Below are 21,391 nucleotides of genomic sequence, written 5' to 3'. Positions count from 1 at the left end.
GAACATCACAATTTCAACTTTAAAATATCAAGTGTCTGCACTCTCTAGCATTGTTACCTCTGTAGGCAGGAAAAGGATTTCTGTTCGTGCAGATATAAAACATTTCCTCAGAACTGCATCCTTAAATCATCCTTATAAGATTAATTGAGCTTTTCCATGGGACCTTAACTTGGTTCTTTTATGCCCTGACATGTCACATTCCTGTGAGCCCCTCAAGAAGGTAACTATTCATTTCATTGTTATTAATTTGGCCTGTCTGGTCACCATCTGTTCCTCCCAGATGGTATCAGAGTTTGGTGCCTTTTCTACTGAAGAACATTACTGCACAGTGATAAAGTGGTTCTTTGAACAGACCCAGCCTTCACACCAAAAATTAACTCAGTGTTTCACAGAGAGAGCCTGTCACAGATTGACAGAATTGGTGCTACACCCGCAGCTCTGTAACAGTCTCTATGAGGAACCCCTTCAGTATGCCAGATCTCTGGGCCTTCCACACTCCTGCTTCACACCATGAGCTCTGTTTAGCGAGTCCAACTGAGACAGACTCCTGATGGAGACTTGTACACTCTTCAGGGATTAATGCACTTCACCAAGCATTTGCAGCAACACTCACACAGCATTGTCAGAACAGTAGTGTTTATTCGTTAACTGGAACACAGTATATGAAGTCTTTAGGGTAGAATAGAGAAATGAAGGATAAAGTATAGTCCATTCTGGTTAGCTGAGAGCCCAGCCAAGGTGTCTATCCATCTGACCTCCTTTGTCAGAATCAAGGTAAGAGCCCTGGCTCCTTTCAGCAGCCAAATCTTAACCCTCACCTCATACCTCTCCAGTCCTTTGATTTCGAACTGGGGGATTGTTGTTCAGCTTCCCTAAGAAGAGTTAGGGAAGTCCCTCTGGGTTGTTGGCTGTTAGGTGCCAGGTGCCAGCATCCTGGCGAATGGGTTCACCATCGTTTTCTCAGGTGCTCCATTAATATGGAGACTAATGCGTAGACTCCTAAGCGATACCCACACCTATGTCTCTTCACCTGACTTGAAAGCAAACGGTCCCCTTCCACTCACTGGGTAACAATGAAGCACATAGGGGAAACTGAGACATAGAGTCCTCATAAAAATATTCCCATATCATCGGAGTCCAAGTGATAGTGTTCCCCTTTTGCCTAAATGTATCTCGTTCAACAGAGAAACTCTGGCATACTTTGGATATATATGGAGCATTCAAGATCTATGTACATCCCTAGCTAACCCTAAATCCAATACTCTAGCCATTCTCTTCCATCTGGCATCTGAGAGAGAGAAAGTATCTAAATCTGCTGTTTCCAGATGACTGAGATGATGCATCTACATGAGGCCTACAAGTTAAGGAGTCTCTCCAACAACAAACATCAAGCTTACTCACTCAGAGAAGCACCAGCCTCCTTGTCCAGGAGGACTTGTGTTTCATATGAGGAGATCTGAAGGGCAGCCACTTTGTCCATTCATGCTTTCCTAAAATATTATAAGCTGGATATTCAGACATTATGGGCCTCTGTAGGTAGGAAGGCTATGCTGTAGCTTTCAAGAAGCAGAGTAGTAGTTTAGGACCATATATATTTTGATTTGACTCGAGGAATTTTGCTATGAAAATCCCAATAGTTGCTGGATCTGTGGACTTTGTAAATGAAAGGGAATAGGAAAATTTATATTGCCTAACTGAAAATTTCCATTCTCTGAGTTATGGGGTCTACAGATCTGAGCCTTCCTAATTGGAGTATATCATATGTTGGTGAGATATATTTACACTTGAAATTCATTCATTGTTCTTACCAGAGAAAATAATTAAGTTTATAACTATTTATAAGGATCATCATCCCCAGGAGAAATTTTCTTTGCTGTAGAAGCTGCTTTAATTGATGGATTCTTGAGTGTGGCTGGTTGTGTCCTTCCCTGTCAGTGACAAACACGTCTGGTTCGGCCCATGTAGTGGTGTATAGTCTGAGTCTTCGTTAACAGATCTATGGACCTTGTAACTCAAAGAGGAAATTTTTGGTAAATCAAGATAAATTTTCTTATATTTTCCCTACTTCCTGGGGACTTTGAGAATAATTAATGTATGTGGTGCTCAGATGGTATAGTGATGAGTGCCATATAACTAAACTAAATAGTCTGGATTTTTTTTGTTAGCATGCTGTGGTTCCAAAATGTACAGTTTTAAAGTATTGAGGATTAATAGTTGTAGTTGTAGTAAAGCTTTGTGGCTCTAGGGCAGTGGTGGGCAACCTGCGGCCGTGGGCTGCTTGCAGCCCATCAGGGTAATCCGCTGGCAGACTGCCAGACAGTTTGTTTACATTTGCACGGCCGCCCGCAATTCCCAGTGGCCACGGTTCGCTGTTCCTGGCCAATGGGAGCTGCGGGCAGCCTTGTAAACGTAAACAAACTGTCTGGTGGCCTGCCAGCGGATTACCCTGATGGGCCACAGGTTGCCCACCGCTGCTCTAGGGTGTCTGACATCTCTTCCTGTGAAATTGCTAGGGTTTTAAATCACAGTTTTCAGTCCTCGTGACTCCAGGTTGTGATACGAACTGTATGGCATGAGGTCTTTTATATCTGAAGACTTGATTCACACCTGGTCTCTTGACAGAACAGCTGTCTTATCCGTTTTTTAAATGTATGTTTTGGTCCTAAGAAAATCCTCTTTTTTAGTCAACGTTTATGGACCTTGTCTTTCAAGTAAAAATATTGATACTGAATTGAGTAATTGTATAATTCATGTATTATCTAATTAGTTGGCTAGACTCAGACTTGTAGATCTTTAATTAGTCTAAAGTGAAATCCCTGCAAGCTGCATGGGCGCTTTTTAAAGACACCATAATAGAGGCCCAACTTCAGTGTATACCCCAAATTAAGAAACACAGTAAAAGAACTAAAAAAGAGCCACCGTGGCTTAACAACCATGTAAAAGAAGCAGTGAGAGATAAAAAGACTTCCTCTAAAAAGTGGAAGTCAAATCCTAGTGAGGCAAATAGAACGGAGCATAAACACTGCCAAATTAAGTGCAAGAGTGTAATAAGAAAAGCCAAAGAGGAGTTTGAAGAATGGCTAGCCAAAAACTCCAAAGGTGGTAATAAAATGTTTTTTAAGTACATCAGAAGCAGGAAGCCTGCTAAACAACCAGTGGGGTCCCTTGGTGATGGAGATACAAAAGGAGCGCTTAAAGACGATAGTCATTGCAGAGAAACTAAATGGATTCTTTGCTTCAGTCTTCACGGCTGAGGATGTTAGGGAGATTCCCAAACCTGAGCTGGTTTTTGTAGGTGACAAATCTGAGGAACTGTCACAGATTGAAGCGTCACTAGAGGAGGTTTTGGAATTAATTGATAAACTCAACATTAACAAGTCACCGGGACCAGATGGCATTCACCCAAGTGTTCTGAAAGAACTCAAATGTGAAGTTGCAGAACTGTTAACTAAGGTTTGTAACCTGTCCTTTAAATCGGCTTCGGTACCCAATGACTGGAAGTTAGCTAATGTAACACCAATATTTAAAAAGTGCCCTAGAGGTGATCCCGGCAATTACAGACCAGTAAGTCTAACGTCAGTACTGGGCAAATTAGTCGAAACAATAGTTAAGAATAAAATTGTCAGACACATAGAAAAACACAAACTTTTGAGCAATAGTCAACATGGTTTCTGTAAAGGGAAATCGTGTCTTACTAATCTATTAGAGTTCTTTGAAGGGGTCAACAAACATGTAGACAAGGGGGATCCTTGGATGTGGACATAGATTTCCAGAAAGCCTTTGACAAGGTCCCTCACCAAAGGCTGTTATGTAAATCAAGCTGTCATGTGATAAAAGGGAAGGTCCTTTCATGGACTGAGAACTGGTTAAAAGACAGGGAACAAAGGGTAAGAATTAATGGTAAATTCTCAGAATGGAGAGGGGTAACTAGTGGTGTTCCCCAAGGGTCAGTCCTAGGACCAATCCTGTTCAATTTATTCATAAATGATCTGGAGAAAGGGGTATCTATGTGTTTAATTCCTGAGTATAGTGGTGAATGGAAAAAGTCATGAGGTACTGTTTTGTTATTTTGGAGAATAGTTTATTTTGATTGTATCTTTCAAACAGTTAACATCTTATCCCCAAATTAATTTTATATGCATTTAATTTATAATCTTACGATTGAAAGCATTGATACTACATGTATTTTTATTGGTTGGCTGTTTCTGGCATGCCCACAGCATGCTAGACACTGTATAGATTACAAAAGAAGGCACATTCCCTGACCCACATTGCTTTCATTTAAATTATGCCTTTATTGTATTTTGGTGATGTTGCATTAAAACATCTTTAGTGGAATGTGATGGAATGTTTATTATTATTTTGTACTGACTGCAAGTATTTAAATGCCATCTTTCACTATAATATCTGGATGCACAGCATAGTTTGTTACAAGGTTTCGCACAGTATTTTTATTAAGTTCATTGAGTGGAATTCATCTAGAGAACTTAGTTATAGTGGTGTTTGATCCATAGGAATCTTTTAAACAATATTCCTTGCCATATTTTAGTAGGATTGTGACATGACTTAAACCAGTCTGATTGTAGAAATGTCTGAATAATTTCACATTGAGGTTTCAACAAGGTCTTCTAGCTTTCTGATTGATATGGCATGTCTGTACCTGACAGTGAGCTTCCTGAAGAATATACACAATTATCTTTATTAGGACTGTAAGCCTCCATTTCTGTATCATAAATAGAGTTGGCAATTTCTGGAATTTACCGCAGCATACTTCAAACAGAATGCTGTTTTTGGGGGTGAGAGAGAGTAAACTGTCAAAATATTGAACACAGTATGTAGATATTTAGCCTTTGAAAACTCATTAGGAAACTGTTGGGTTTTTCCCAGCCTGAGGATATGCTAAAATATGTTCCACTCTCTCTCTCCCTCTCCCCCCCATGTGAAAGGGTTCTATGAGTGTAATAACTGCTATCCTTCACATTTGTTCACTTTCTGATCAATTCTAATTGCTTTTATTAATGCCGACCACTTTTTTCAGTGAAAATGTGGTCTCCAAACTATAACCAACAAAAACTTTTAGACATCCACTTGTGATTGACAGTTGAAGCAGTTTTTAAGCAGAAAGTGTCATTGAGATGAGTTTCCTTAAAAGAAATATCAGAGGGGTAGCCATGTTAATCTGGATCTGTAAAAAGTGACAAACGGTCCTGTGGCACCTTAGTCTATAAGGTCCCTAAGAGAAGGGCACCAAAGGGGGGTGGGGGAGGGGTGATGAATGAAAAATATTCCAAATAGCTAAAATATCTGTTTCATTTAAAGGAGAATGTTGGTTTCTGACTAGAAATTGAGTTATTTGGCTTTAGGATGTTCATCTACTATTCATTTCTCTTGTCTCCTTCCCTATTAGAAGCCACAAGAAATACTGCATTTAAATTTAAGACATCTAAGTGCTGCCTAATGGCTATGTTAATCTCCTGCCAATCTCTTATATTTGTTAAGTAGTTTATTACCCCACATCAGGGCCATGGTGGGAAGTCATATCTCAGGCCTAAACAATAGGAAGACTGTGGTTTTACTCAGGGCCTTCAGTAAAGCCATTTTTCTTTTCAGAAATCCTTGTCTATCTGTCTAGATTACCTGATATTGAATAATAGCTGAAGTTAAACCTCTTCTCTGGAGGCCTTCTTGCAGGGTCCAAATTAGGAAATAATTTAAACTACATAAGATACAATTATGCAGGCCCTCATATTGAATCCTTATGACTAGACTAGAAAAATTTCAATTGAAATGTGTTTTGTCTGAATTTGTTGATTCATCAAAATCTAATTATCCTGCATAACCATGTTGATTTCATCTAAATTTGCCAGAAACCATATAGGTTTCTGATGGAAACCTGCCAGCCAAACAAATTTCCTAGTGAAACCTGCCTGGTTTCCTGCTAGTTTGCCTACCTGGCTCCTTGGCAGCCTGCTTGGTGACTTGCCAGAGAGCTTGGGCTTCCAGCTCTTTGGCAATCTGGGCTCCCAGGGTCCTTGGCTCCCAGGAAAGACAATCAGAGAACAGTAATTCTATTTTTCAGAAAAAATAGATTTTTTTTATTTTCTTTCCAAATCAGAACAAACCAAATTTCTAAATCTCAAAAGACTCTGTGAAGCGGAATTGCCATTCTCTGTGCAGCTCTACTTATGACTGTGAAAAGAAAGTTGTATTCTTATTCAGAAGTCCAGACAATATGAATTCCTGAATAGGCTGAGTAATGCGGAGCAGTCCATTTTCTGAAGTAAGGGAAAACTTTTAGTATATGTAAATATAGAGAACAGATGTAAAACAAAGTAGTAGTTACTGTTTGATGCAAGGGTCGGCAATCTTTCAGAAGTGATGTGCCGAGTCTTCATTTATTCACTCTAATTTAAGGTTTTGTGTGCCAGTAAAACATTTTCACGTTTTTAGAAGGTCTCTTTCTATAAATGATAACTAAACTATTGTTGTATGTAAAGTAAATAAGGTTTTTAAAATGTTTAAGAAGCTTCATTTAAAATAAAATTAAAATGCAGAGCCCCCCTGGACCGGTGGCCAGGACCCAGACAGTGTGAGTGCCACTGAAAATCAGCTTGCGTGCCACCTTTAGCACGCGTGCCATAGGTTGCCTACCCCTGGTTTGATGTTTGTTTTAGCCACGGGTGTCTATTTGATTATCTTTATCAGACATAGGTTAATTTTAGTTGGTTTACAACTGTACAAGATCATATGCTTGACAGTACAATACCTTCACAAGAAAATGGATAAAACTGTAATGCTGTTATTAATTGAATAACTAGCTCTGTACTACTATGAAAGATGAACTTATTCATGTATAAGAAACATAAATCATAGCAAAGTATTGTCAAAAACTTGTCTTGGGGGGGGGGAAACGGGTTGCATTTGCTCAACATCTTTTGCTACCAAATTTGCAGATATGCATTGCACACATTATATTACTTTTAGATAAACTGATTTTATAGGATATGGGAAAGAAAGGGACACCACAAAATTGAAATCTAGTAATTTTTAAACAAAGAGTTAAAAGTAGTTTCAGGTAAAAGAGCTACTCCTGAGTTCCTATTTTAAAAGTTTACTATTGAAATTTTTATCTCCTGCTGTTTTTGAAAGAGCCACACAGACAACTAGAGAAATTAATTGCTGTCAAATGCAAAAAAATAGTTTTATATCTAATCTCTCTAGTACTTGTAACAGTAATCGTTTTTTTTAAATGTTCAGACCTAACTGTGATTTTTAAATGGACACATTTTTAAGCAAGTTCAGTGTCTGTTTTGAAATTAACATTTTGGAAGTATTTTGGCTAGCATTTCAGGATATCATCTAAGCTATGTTTTCCCCTCTCCTTTACCCCACCCTTTTATATTTTTGGTTTCTGCAGATACCAAACGTGTCTCCCACAGCCTTCCCACCAGCCAGAGGTCCTGGTTTAGGTTTATTCTTTTTCCTGGAATTGATTTGATACACAAATGAACTATAGAAACTGAATCATTCACCCACTCTGTTTGTACGTGATTTCCACACGTTAAACATGTCATATTTTGCACAGGCATATTGCAGTCTATGAGTTTAGGTTGCAGGTGAACAATGAAGTTTCTTGCCGTAGCTATACATTATTCAATTTTTTTCTTTTGATGTGTCTTGATGTAGAATTGTGACTTTTGTATGGTGAAAGTTAGTATGTTTGGACAAAAGTAATGGTTTATTTAAAATATTCCAGAAGACACAAAAATATTTAATTAGTCATGGCCTGAGAAAACTGAGGCACTCCAGAGGGATCTAACAGAGTGAGATGAATGGACTGTAAGATGCGGATGAAATTCACAAATGCCAGGTAATTCACACTGAAGAAAATAGTTTGAACTACTTAGGAGTTGACCAGAGCATAGACAAATCACTTATAATTAGGACAGGAAAGAAGGTTTATAGTATTTTCAGTGTCTTGAGTAAGAAGAGGATTCAGCATTTAATGATAGCTTCGGATGTGTGGGGAGCATGAGTGGTGTGGGAAGCATAGTTTTGTCAACAGTAAACAGAAAATGGGGATGCTTATGGAGGAAAAAGAAACTTTAATGTTTGAAACTAAACTTCTCAGAGTATTCATGAATATAATTTAGGAAATAATTTTGTGGTTTTCAGGTTTTAGACAAGATGACTAAAGGTCTCTTCAATCTCTGGTTTCTATGATGCATGTTAAGTAGCTCAACTTGAAATAGAAAATAAGATTATAGGTTAAACAAATTTGGGGTATTGATTAGGACAAGGGAGATATGTTGCGTAGTCACTTCAGTGTTTCTACTCTTATATTTATCTGAATGAGTAGAAATAGTCAAAGTGCAAAAATGTGATAACTCATCGTCAGTAACAACCAAGAACACAAATATTCAGGAGTATGAGAAGACTTAGTAAATATAGACTTGCTTTGTAAACAGGGGCGGCTCTAGAAATCGGGCTGCCCCCCCAGCGCGCGCGCTGCTGCTTCTCTTCTCTCCCCCCGGTCGTCTTCTCTTCCTCCCGCCGCCCGGCTCGCGGCATGCCCAGCGGCAGGTCCACCGAGCCGGGACGAGGCGACTGCCGCGAGTGCCTCAGCGCGGAGCTCAACCAAGCGAGCCGCGCGGGAACCCGCCGCCCGTGAGTGATCGCAGGTCCGCCATCCCGCGCTCCGGACCGTGCCGAGGCATGGCCGCGCGGGCGGCGCGCCCACCGAGCCCGCCGCCGCCCCCCGCCCCCGCCTAAGCGCCTGCGCTGGCTGGTTGTTTGTAAATGTGCTTTTGTCTAGCAAAAATATTACATAGTATAAACTATAATTAGAAAATGGAACATAAATCTAAAGAAAAGGATGTGTTTCTCTGCTGCTAGAACAGAATTGCCAGATACGTGATGAAAATCACAGGTTCTCCTTCCTGATATTACCTCCACAGAGGCCAACTGCAGATACTGCAGGCCTAATCATAGAATCTCTTTTGAAGTTACATTTGATGAATGTGATGTTCATCAAGCTCTACCTTCCTTGGGATCAAGGACATGCTACCCCCACTCTGAACTCAAGCATATAAATAGCCCAGGGGTAGGCAACCTATGGCACGTGTGCCGAAGGCAGCACACGAGCTGATTTTCAGTGGCACTCACACTGCCCGGGTCCTGGCCACCGGTCTGGGGGCTCTGCATTTTAATTTAATTTTAAATGAAGCTTCTTAAACATTTTAGAAACCTTATTTACTTTATATACAACAATAGTTTAGTTATATATTATAGACTTATAAAAAGAGACCTTCTAAAAACGTTAAAATGTATTACTGGCACGCGAAACCTTAAATTAGAGTGAATAAATGAAGACTTGGCACAGCACTTCTGAAAGGTTGCTGACCCCTGAAATAGCCCATCCTAATGGTCCCCCAGCTCCTCTCTGTCTGCCAGGTACCTCTGTTTCCCTTGTGTTGTGTTGTGCAGTAGTGAGGAAAGCTGTTAATTCTAATTTCTATATAGTTCTTGTAGGTTCATTTAGTAGTAACTTCAAGTTTTTTTGTATAAACCGAACAACTTTATCAATCTAACCATTAAGGCAGATTCAACAAAAAACCAAAGGTTTAAGATATGCATATCTTGCCATGTCAGAAAGCCTGCTTCAGATGGTCATGTTCTCCAAGTCCTTTTTTGAAAGAGACAAAAGGCCACCAAACAGGAGTCCAAAATCTTCTCCTTTGGGGTCCATTAAGAGTGCAGCCTTAGAGGCCTTTGTTAAAAAAGGGTTTCTGAACACAAAGTGTTGTGGCTATGAAACCCACCTTGGTGCCAAAGCCTACTGAGTCTCTGCAGGCAGACTAGGGGTCCATCTCAAAAGAAGGTGGTCTGTAAAGATCACTTCATAAGATACTGCAGACTCCAAGATCCAGACCCCTTTGAGCTTTGGAACATTCTGGTCTGACTTCCAGTGGGTCTAAAGAAGTAACAAGGAAAAAATCACTTGCTGGGGCTTGTTGTGGTTTGCCTCCTCAGAACATACCATTTTTGACAAAGAAAGGGCCTCCTTGCATCCAGGCCATTTGGTTTTCTCCTCTGTTCTGAAGTGCCCATTGGATTGTAGGATTGATCCACCCTTTCCCTGGATTACCAACAGTTTCCCATTAAGAGCGTTAATAAAGGGGCTCTGAGAATTCAGCAATGTTGTCAGTGCTAGACACTGAGATTATTCCTTTGTGGGCTTGATGATCTCAATTATGTTGAAGTTTTCTTTGGAGTAGCTGTCCCCTCAGGTGCAAGAGAGTATCTCAGTACTGTGGTGGCCATGGTTCTGAGAAACTCCAGAGCCTAGTTTGGTGCTGTGAGGGTCTTGGAGCAGACAAGAATCTGCTCCTGGCCTTTCTGTTGAAGCTCCTCCTCTAATGGTGCCAGCCACCTATGTTTTGTCTCAACCCTATTTGTCCCTGTAAACTAGAGCTGCCAACCCTTTAAGGGGAAAATTTAAAGGGAGGAAAATTAGCTAGTTGAATGGTGCCTCTCAAATTAAACGATCTATATACAACTTTCGTTATTAGACATATTTACATAAAACAGGATCTTTGCTACTTTGGAATTCATCTGCTTCCGCTGCTTTTTCTTCACTTGAAACCTAATCCTTTGTGATTTTTATATTTGCCTTCGCAGCAACTAATTGTTGTTACAATGATTATGACTTCAAGTGAGGTGTAAGAAACAAAAGTAATGGGGATCTCCAAAACACAGTTGCTTTTTTCATACAAATGCATCTATTAATGTTTTGGCGATACAGAGTATACATAGATTTTTTTTTAGAGAGCTATGATTACATCTTCGTTATCATAGGTACGCATAAATTCTGGTACTGTCTTAACTTTGCTTTTACATTATTATGGCCATTCTGCTAAATTCCCTTTTTCAGTTACAGAATCATTTGTCCAATAGAGTTGCACATAATAAACAAATGAAAGTTAGAGATGTTATTAATCCCTCCCACTCTGCTTGCTGCCAGTAGGTGACTTAACAGTTAGTTCAGTTCTACCACTGGTAACGTCCAAGTTTAAAAAAAAAAAAAAATTGCCTTGCAGTGATATCTAACTTCTGTACTGTGGTACTGTATCTAAGTACCAATCAGTGACTGACTGGCTTGCTCACAGATGCTGATTATCAATAGGTGCATAAGTTCAAACAAAAAGTAAAACAGTCTTTCTTTGAGCTTTGAAAGACTTCACTTGTTTGTTGTTTTCTTTTAGTTTTTCTACCTTGCTGTGGTTTGTGGCATGAGCCAGAAAAAAAAAAGTACTGAAATACAATGCAAGAGGTTGTTTTTTGTTGTATTTCTAGCCCAGCCTAACCAGAAAGTTCTGGAAATCTTGTGAAAAAAATAGCTTGTGAGATTTCCAGCCTGAATTTGTTTTCCAAGCAAAAAAGCTTTCAGATCATCTTTTAAAATATCTAATAAGACTTTAAAGTGATTGTTGGGGTTTTTTTACACTTCAGAATCCAAGCTTCTTCTTAACGCACATTGTTACAACAGATATACCTATCCACAGTTCAGTTTACAGAACTGTTCTCTCAGTTCAGCTCCACCCCTTCTAATTAGCTCTTCACTCTGGTTTTGAAACAATTGTCTTCTGGCTCTCTAGCTGCTAGATCTTTTTGTTTCATGAATTATTTTATCCAGGCCTGATCACTTTCTTCTAGGTGTTGTTATAGCCATGAACTTCTGTGAACTTTTGATATTTAATCGGCTCTTGCAGTTTAGTGCATAAAGAGGATATGTTTGCTTTTCATATTCTGTTGTTATTAGGGTGACCAGATGTCCTGATTTATAGGGACAGTCCCGATATTTGGGGCTTTTTCTTATATAGGCGCCTATTACCCCCCACCCTCTGTCCCAATTTTTCACACTTGCTGTCTGATCACCCTAGTTACCATAGTGCAGAGATTCTAAGAAACCATGTTACTTCTCCTATTTATGAATTGTATCTAAAATTCATACTCTTAACTCTGCAGGGTTAATTATAGTTGACCTTCCAGTGGTCTACATCTCCATATTGTCTTTTTGTGTTGATTCCACTACAGCAGTGTGGCATTAGTGAATTCTTAGGCCTGGTCTACACTACAGAGTTAGGTCAATGTAAGTCAGCTTACATCGGCCTAACTCTGTAAACATCTACACTAAAATGTAGCTCCTACCAAAGTAACTCACCTACTATACTGACTTAATAACTCCACCTCTGCGAGAGGCGTAGCACTTAAGTTTATGTACTTAGGTTGACGCAGAGTCAGTGTAGACACTGCTTTCCTTACACTGACTGTTGCTGCCTTCCAGAAACCATTCCACAATGCCCCACACTGGCAGTTAAATCGGTGCAAGCGTTCCTGTTGAGGATGCGCATCACGAACAAAAGGAGCTTAGAGTGGACATGTAAAACTGATTCAATTACTGCAGTGGCTGTATGTCAACATAACTTAGGTCGATTTAATTCTGTAGTGTAGACATGCCCTTATTCACAATGAGGTCCACAGGCCCATGACATTGGGCACTCTGCTTGTTCTATGCAGCCTTTGGATGCAGACCAAACCTCTCATTCAGAAGCAGGGGAACTATGGCTCCATCTCAGAGAAGCTGCCAGATTCTGTCTGCCTCTCCAATTGCAGGCAGACAGACCAGCTCCTTCTGCTGCAGAGCAAATTTAAAGAAGAAGGGAAAGTAAGGGGGGGGAAAGGCTTTAAATCTCCAGGCTGTCAGAATCTGCCTTTATAGGCAAAGATTATTTCCTTTCTCCTCAATGGTTGGAATTCTCCATGCCCCCCACCCACTCAGAGAGCAGCATGGCAGAGAATGGTGAGTGGGAAACCAGATGATGTGTCTCCTCCATTTCTCTGCTGATTAAATTCCTGCATGGCTATCTGTGCCTTTTCTGTAAAGATCTAGGCCTTTCTCAAGTGCTCAGACAGGCAGGATTTCCAGCAGCCTCCTTCCCTGGAAGCAATGGCAACACATCAGGAGCAAAATGCACTAGGTCTGGTGCAGACAACAGCAGCAGCTCCAGGTCCAGGACCAGCAAGCAGCAACTCCCTCTTTTCTATCAGTCCGGGGAGAGTGTAGGTTGAAGCAAAGTATCAGAGATCCAGGGAATCTTCCCACCCAGCCTTTGGAATCCACGTTCACAGCTGCGTCTGCTCACTGCGGAGCCTCTCCTCCATCCTGCTGCAGTATAGATCAGGCCTCAGAGTGCAGCATGGCAAATCAATGCAGAAAAGACCAGGCCACAGAAGTGCTGTTTCCTCTAGGCACACATACATACAACCCCCACATGGGAAAGTCTCCCTGCTAGGAGAAGAAGCCCAACACTCCGACTCAGAGCTAAAGACTCACATAATAAAATAAATACACCCCTCCCTACCACATACATGGACCGAGAATAGACTTTCAGGAAAAGTGTACTGAGTATTGTGAACTACAGTTCTGAGATACCTTAGATAAACTTTAGCTAGATATCCCTCCTCATATACCCTGTGAGCATGTAATAGTGAAATGGGGATGTCCTGCCATGGTTAAAGACTGGGACAACAACGGGGCTGTTGTCTTGCAGGTTGCCATGTCTTAACTATTAGACTTTCATTCTCAGTCATTGCTGTGGGTCACCAGGCCCTAATGTCCTGGTTATTTCTCTCAGCTTCTATTGCAGGTTGCCAGTCTTCACTATCACCTCCACCTCTGTCTACAGCACGTGGCTATGGAGTGATAAAAGGGACAGCAGTGTAGATGTGGAAGAAGCAGCAGACTGTGAGGGGCCTTTGGCTCACCATTACTTTCTTCTACCCAACATGTCCCCTGACCTCCATTTTACAAGGCTAGAAGGTTTCTTGGTGTTCACAGTCAAAATTTATCCCGGTGTCATTACCATAGATAAGTGTGCCATTTCCCCCTGTGGTCAAGGGCTCATCATTTCTAAGTGGGGGAAAAAAAATTATCTGAAAGAGTGACCTCCTTACTATATAGGTCCTTCACAGGCAGCTAAGTCCAGGCATGCATAATCTCAGCCCTCTCCTTCGGACAGCAGGCCAACAAGGATAAGTAAATAAACCAAAGAATCATAGAATCTCAGGGTTGGAAGGGACCTCAGGAGGTCATCTAGTCCAACCCCCTGCTCAAAGCAGGACCAAACCCAACTAAGGTCATATGACACCCTAAGTGCTCCTGCGTGCTTTCAGAAGCAATGCTAATATGGGTGGACAGTATAGCAGGTATGGTCTCTCTCAGACTGTTAAATAAATCTCACAGCCTAAGAGCTTTTGCCTGAGAAGGAGTCAGGGTGTGCAGACAGCTATCCTAGATTTCCTGTGAATGGGGGCAATTGAACCTGTCCCTGCTCTTCAGAGGAGAAAAGGCCCTATTCCATATTATTTGTAGCTTTAAAAAACAAAGTTAGAAGGTTACAGAGCACTTCTCAACATCAAGTGTCTCAACAAATCATTTAAAAAAAATCAAAATTCAATATGGAGACCTTAAAATCCATACCATCTGTCATTGACCAAGGGGACTGTATGACATCTATACATGGGAACAATGCCAGTCTACATATCTCAATTTAGCAATCTCACAGATGCTTCTTAAACTTTGCTCTTGAAGCACAACATTACCAGTATGGGCCCTTGCTCTTTGATTTAGCAGCAGCACTGCTGTGTTTAGAAAAGTGCTGGTACTGTTAGAGACCACTTCCTTTCTGATGTGATATTATCTACCCCTTCCTGGGTGACCTTATCCAAGCCTCATCCAGAATCAGTCATAGACTATACTACCAAAACAGGATGCTCCAAAGCCACAATTTTGTGAAAGTCTCAGTTAACAGTCTCATCTTACTCCCAATCTGTGAGTGGGAATGGTTACTGTCCTCTACGAATTTGTTTGTTACAGAAAAAGCAGAAGCGGAGAAATCTTAACTAAACAATCAACCTGTCAAGGAGAGTACCCATTCATATGCTTCTGTCTCTTCTGGGATCATTGATCTCCCATGTGGATATTCTTAGTGGGCCAGTGCTCACATGAGGCCACCACAGAGCTTTGTCTTATCCCTCCCTAAACTTCCTTATCCACCCATCAACCCACGCTAGGAGGATTCTTGGGTCATTCACAGGGGGTCAATGACCATTCAAGGAATCATGTTCAAATGAGAGTAAGCACAGCATAAACTGGCGAGAGCTCAGAACAATCCAATATGGTCTCAAGGCTTTGCTCCCATATCTGGACTTGTCTGTCATGATCAGCACTTGAGTTAATACCTCAGCCATGTCATATGTCAACTGACAAAGGAAACAAAGTCTACAGTCCTTCAAAGAGAAGCTCACCTCCTGATGACTTGGGAAAAGGAAAATGTCCAGTCACTTTACTCCCTTCCCAGCCAAAGCAAAATTGAATATTACGGCTGACTGGCTCAACACACAAAAGTCAGATCATCCAGAATGGGAACTACACTCCTAGAGGTATACATCTCCTGGTAAAGAAATTTAGTGTCTCAGCAACAGGTCTGTTTAACTTCCACCTGAATCATGAAGTTTCAGTGTTTTTTCTCTTACCAGTTGAGATCACAGAGCCAAGGCAACAGATGCTTTGTTGCAAAGATAGCCAAAGGGGACTCTTATATGCCTTCTTTTTCCTTTTTCTCTCCTCTGCAGAATGCTGCAGATGATGATCAGAAGCAGCACTGGTAATTCTGGTATATCTTTCTCTCCCGCCCCCCCCCCCCCCGAATCATCTTCATGGTACCACAGATTCTCAAATTTCTTCAAAATGGATTTGGGTTAGGCCTGTGAGTTCCGACTTTCATAGGTCAAGTTATTGCTTTGTCTAGCATCCTCTGTGCAGTAGACAAGACTGAGAATTTCATTTTATCCAATTGCATTGTCTTGCATTGCTCTTACAAGAAATCACATCTCTTCTACATCCTGCTGATGTGCATGAGAAGTTCTTTTCTGGGATCTTACTTTATTCTGTTGCTCACTCCGTCAAAGCTGTGGAAGCTTCATGGGGAAAAAATCACATGATTTTTCCCTTATAGAATAAAAAAAATGATATTCCCTTATAGAATAAAACTGTAAACACCCATCTGGTTATCTGTTCATATGACCTTCAGAATTCTATAAGTTGGACGTTCTCATCATCCAATGCTGCCATCAATAGACTGGTGCTTCTCCCTGTAGCATCCCAGTGACTGTTAGAAAGAATTATCCCTATTTGCATCTCTACACACGTCTGTATATAGTTCCCCGATGAGTTTATACTGCTGTAAAAATCTCAATGTCATGAATCTGTGGATCTCATTACAAATATAAATAGGAAAATTTATCCGTGTCTTACCTGAAATTTTCCTTTCTTAGAGTAATGAGGTTCACAAACCTATTTTTGACTGGGTTGTTAATTGGAAAAAGATATTGAATTTTTAATTAGTACTCAGTTTGCTATTCCCTGAGTTCTTTGCTGTACAGAAGGACTGTTCTATTTAGTCTAAGTGCTTAATTTTCCTTAGAGTGCTTAGTTTTTCCTAGGCTTATGGAAGTGTCTCAACTAGCGGTTGAGCCACAATGCCTCTTATTGACAGATTTGGTCTGCCTCCAAGGCTGTGCATAGAGCAGAATTCCCACTTTCCTGGATCTGTGGACCTTATTATTCAAGAAAGGAAAATTTTAGATAAGTTTTCCTATACATTAGTACCAGAAATTGAGGTTTCCTGGAACTAATAGAGATAAATATTTTGAAATCTCAACTACTAGTGTGGATTGTTTTTGTGGGGGTGTGCGGGGGGGTTAATCACATCTCAGTCATTACATTTGTGCATGAAGAAGTAATGAGGTCATTAACTTCAGACTTGCATTTTTGTCCATCTTTTCTACATAGTAACAAATGTTTTGTTTGCACATAACCTCCCTAATTAACTTCACTTAGTTCTTGTATTCTTTTGGTTGACAGTCACTGCTAAATAGCTGAGATTGGAATTTTTCATCAGAGATTGGACCTTAGCCAACTTCCTACTGGAGTTTGCTCAAAGAGTAGAAGTGCTGTTATCCTGTTGTATCCCACAGGGCAATAAACTGGTCTCTCTGCTGTCATCTTGCCAAGGAGCACAGCCACTCATTTCCAGCTGAAGTGATATGGTTACAGAAGGATTAGCAGGATGGGAAAGCTGGATGAGCAGGCTCTATCAGGGAATGGGTAACCACTTGGAACAGGTCAGAGAAGCCTTTTGAAATCCTTGGAACTTTCTTCAGTCAAAAGTTATAGTTCTTGATCTTAGTTAGATCAGCTTAACCAGTTAATTTCTTTCTCTTTTTGAGGCTGCCTAAATATACTTACAGTCTAGCAGACGTTTATGTATGTTGCTCAAAAGAATAAACTGTAAGAATATACCAGGTGGGTTCATTTGCACTAGACAAGCACTTTTGCTGAATTGCTCTGTTTGCAGTTAAGCAATGATGTCAAGCAAAATTGGTATTGTAATCACAATTAAATTACATATATGGCTACATCTGATGAGACAATTTCTTTTTTTAAATACTGCCACACTTTTGATTTTCATTGCGTGTTTCATAGTTTATATTCATATCCTCTTAGATAAATTGCTCCCTGCTAGTTGAATAATGTTCATTATAGGATCCTGGAGCATAGAGAAAAGTACAAAATTGTTAGATTTTGCATCACCTTTGTTTTCTGTCCATTGTGTTTGATTTCTGAATGCTGGCTGGCTTGTGCTGTATTGGGGTTCCATCTTAACAAATAACATCAGAATTTAATTAATCATTTGAAATTCAGAAGAGCAAGCTACTACTCTTCTGTACTAGTCTGTTTATATATACTTAGGCAGTGTTTGGTACAGGTGTTTGAAAATGATAATGTCTGCAGAACTGGAATTTTCTGATTGACATTCTGAGAAGCCACACAAATGCCAAAAATCTCCCGTTAAACATACACACACAACTTCATTCCTTTTTAAAAATATTTTCCATTTCCTGATATCATTGAAGGTAATTCAAAATGTAGATTTCTTGAAAATTATAGAACCTGAAGGTTACTTGAAGTCATTCCACCTATATAGTCTCATATCTGGAACATTCTAGGTGCACAATTCAACAGGAAACTTGTCAGTTAGATAGTTTCAGCTGAAGTTTGTTGGAGACTGAAGAATGAAGTAGGGCAGAATGTAGTTTGTTCAGAGGATCCTTTTCACTGTGCTAACTTGTTTTTTTTTATTTTTACTTTTTTCCAGACCAGTTTAAGTGCTTATACACCTCTACCTCGATATAATGCTGTCCTTGGGAGCCAAAAAATCTTACCGTGTTATAGGTGAAAGCGCGTTATATCGAACTTGCTTTAATCCACCTGAGTGCACAGCCCTGCACCCCCGGAGAACTGCTTTACCACATTATATTCGAATTCGTGTTATATCGGGTCGCGTTATATCAAGGTAGAGGTGTAGTTATAATTAAAAGATATGATTGACTGATTGGATTTTAGAAAACATAACATCCCTGGAGGACTAATTGCTTCTGTAAATGATGTGTCTTTCATCACTCTCTGTTTCTCACTTACCATTAAGTGACTTTGTAGAGAGACACATTAAAGGACAAATTAAAGCTTATATTTAGAAGCTGAACCAATAGACAAACAGCGGTTTCTTAAAATATTAAGACATTGATATTTCCCGACAGTCTGTTTCCAATGTTATAGTTATGACCTGTACGTCTAACATTTTTGTTAATGACGGGAAAGCACTTGGCTAATTTCATAGTTATGCATTATAGAGACTAAATTTTTTATTTTTTTATTTTTTCTATTTATATCCTAAATGCCTACTAGAAATTTCTCTTTTTATTTAACAGGTTTGGGTAAAACAAAAAGGAAGACAAGTGCACGAGATGCCTCACCTACTCCTAGTACAGATGCAGAATATCCATCCAACGGTAGCAGTGCAGATCGGATTTATGACCTTAACATCCCAGCCTACGTTAAATTTGCCTATGTGGCAGAGAGGGAGGATGAGCTATCCCTTGTTAAAGGATCCCGAGTCATTGTTATGGAAAAGTGCAGTGATGGCTGGTGGAGAGGTAGCTACAATGGACAGATTGGCTGGTTTCCTTCGAACTATGTGGTGGAGGAAGTTGAGGAAGCAACTGCAGATTCCCCAAGTTTTCTAAGTTTAAGGAAAGGTGCATCCATGAGTAATGGCCAGAGCTTGAAACTACTTCATGTTGTTCAGACACTGTATCCATTCAGCTCCGTCACAGAAGAAGAGCTCAATTTTGAAAAGGGGGAAACAATGGAAGTCATTGAAAAACCAGAAAATGACCCAGAATGGTGGAAATGTAAAAATTCCCGAGGGCAAATTGGTCTTGTTCCTAAAAACTATGTAGTAATCTTAAGTGATGGTCCTACCATTAACACTTCCCATCCACCTCCGATAAGCTATACAGGGCCATCTTCTACAGGACGGTTTGCTGGAAGAGAGTGGTATTATGGGAATGTTACCCGGCATCAAGCAGAATGTGCCCTAAATGAGAGGGGAGTGGAAGGGGACTTCCTTGTTAGAGATAGTGAATCTTCGGTAAGTGACAGTCAACACTTTAATTTTTATTATGTGCTTTATATATTTAAAAAAACTGCTACATGGTGTATGGTGTTTGAAGTAGCAATGATGGTAATGAATAATTACCTTACATTAGTACAGTGAGTGTCTATCCAAAAGCAGTAAGCAATTTACAAAGTGATATTTTTGCTATACACTGGGGTCACTTCATTCACTACTGAGGTGCAACCATCTTTGGAATGAAACACAACAGTTGTGAACTAGTTTGTGTACTATTGTGGAGTCACGAGTCATAATTCCCTAGTAAAGATTGAATTCCATTTTGAACTTAAAGCAGGGATTCTCTTGTTAGGTATGAAAAATACAGCATATATTTACCACACTTACTCTGAGTACAGGAACTTCTCACTTAAAGTTGTCCTGGTTAACGTTGTTTCGATGTTAAGTTGCTGATCAATTAGGGAACATGCTCGTTTAAAGTTGTGAAATGCTCCCTTCTAACGTTGCCTGTTTTGTCCACTGCTTGCAGGAAGAGCAGCTCGTTGCAGTTAGCTGGTGGGGGCTTGGAACCAGGTGGACCAGCAGCCCCCTTATCAGCTCCCCCCTCCCCTAAGTTCCCTGTGCAGCAGCTGTCCCTTCCTCCCACTGCCATGTGCTGCTCCTGCTCTCTGCCTTGGAGCTACTCCCAGAGACTCCTGCGTGCTGTATGTGGGGAGGGGGGAAGAGGGGGGCTAATGTCAGGGTGTCTCCCCCCCCTGCTCTTGCATCCCGCTTACCCCATCTTCCATAGAGCAGGGGGGACACATGACAGAGGGAGCTTCTAGGCAGTAGCTGCGGATTGCAGGTCTCAGCAAGCTGATTTCATTAACAAGGCAGTGTACTTAAGCCTGGAGTCAGCTACTTAAAGGGGAAATGCGCATTTTTTCCTCTCACACACAGGTTGTGTGTCTCTGTCTGCCCTCCCTCCTTTCCTGCTGCCTTGTAGAGTGCTGTGAGAGTTAACTCTTGAGGGCTCAGTCAATTGCTAGTTCATTTAGCAGTAAGGCATTCCCTGGGAAATATTCCACCCTCTGACTCCTCCACCTCCACCAAGCTTCACAGTCATCATCACTGTGTACCAGTTTGTTTGTAAATTGTTTGTTTAAAACTTATACTGCGTGTGTGTGTGTGTGTATGTGTGTGTATATATATATGTGTGTATATATATATATATATATATATATCTTTTGTCTGGTGAAAAAAATTCCCTGGAACCTAGCCCCCTCATTTACATTAATTCTTATGGGGAAATTGGATTTGCTTAACATTGTTTCGCTTAAAGTCGCATTTTTCAGGCACATAACTACAACGTTAAGTGAGGAGTTCCTGTATAAAAATTAATTTAAAATGGGTCCTTTAATAAATGTAGCATCTGTAGCAGGCTTTTCTTTGTCTTGAGTGATCTTAATAATGAAATATCATCTTCAAACCTTCCATATAGTTAAAATTTCTTGAAATCTTATGTATAGGTTATATTTGAAGAAATTAGGTTGTAATAAAAGAAATTAGGTTGTAATTAAAGATTTTATCTAATTTTTAGGATTATAATAAGCTGCAGACAGAGTCAAGTAACTCTTAAGTTGAGCCACAGTGACATCAGCGGGATGTTGTAATTATGTCAAACTAAGCATTACAAATGCAGGAAATTCAGAAAAAGGTTACACTTAAATGTGTTCCAAATATGCTAAGGTATAGAAATACATAGTTAAATCACTCAAACAACATGAACTCTGCCTTATAGTGACTTCATGACA

General features: G+C 40.2%; 1 protein-coding gene across 5 annotated transcripts in view; it reads left to right on the top strand.

Moving 5' to 3' along the window:
- Positions 1-21,391, top strand: part of NCK2 (NCK adaptor protein 2) — a 163,386-nt gene that overhangs the window by 109,073 nt on the left and 32,922 nt on the right. For all 5 annotated transcript variants that reach the window (XM_039500420.1, XM_039500408.1, XM_039500423.1 and 2 more), the window contains one exon: positions 18,895-19,616. In XM_039500420.1, coding sequence (XP_039356354.1) covers positions 18,895-19,616 — 722 coding nt within the window. The remainder of the gene's footprint in view (positions 1-18,894; positions 19,617-21,391) is intronic.

Source organism: Mauremys reevesii, linkage group 1 (assembly GCF_016161935.1).
Source record: "Mauremys reevesii isolate NIE-2019 linkage group 1, ASM1616193v1, whole genome shotgun sequence".
NCBI lineage: Eukaryota > Metazoa > Chordata > Testudines > Geoemydidae > Mauremys > Mauremys reevesii.
The sequence above is the reverse complement of the archived record's forward strand: the minus strand, read 5'-3'. Positions and strand labels throughout refer to the sequence as shown.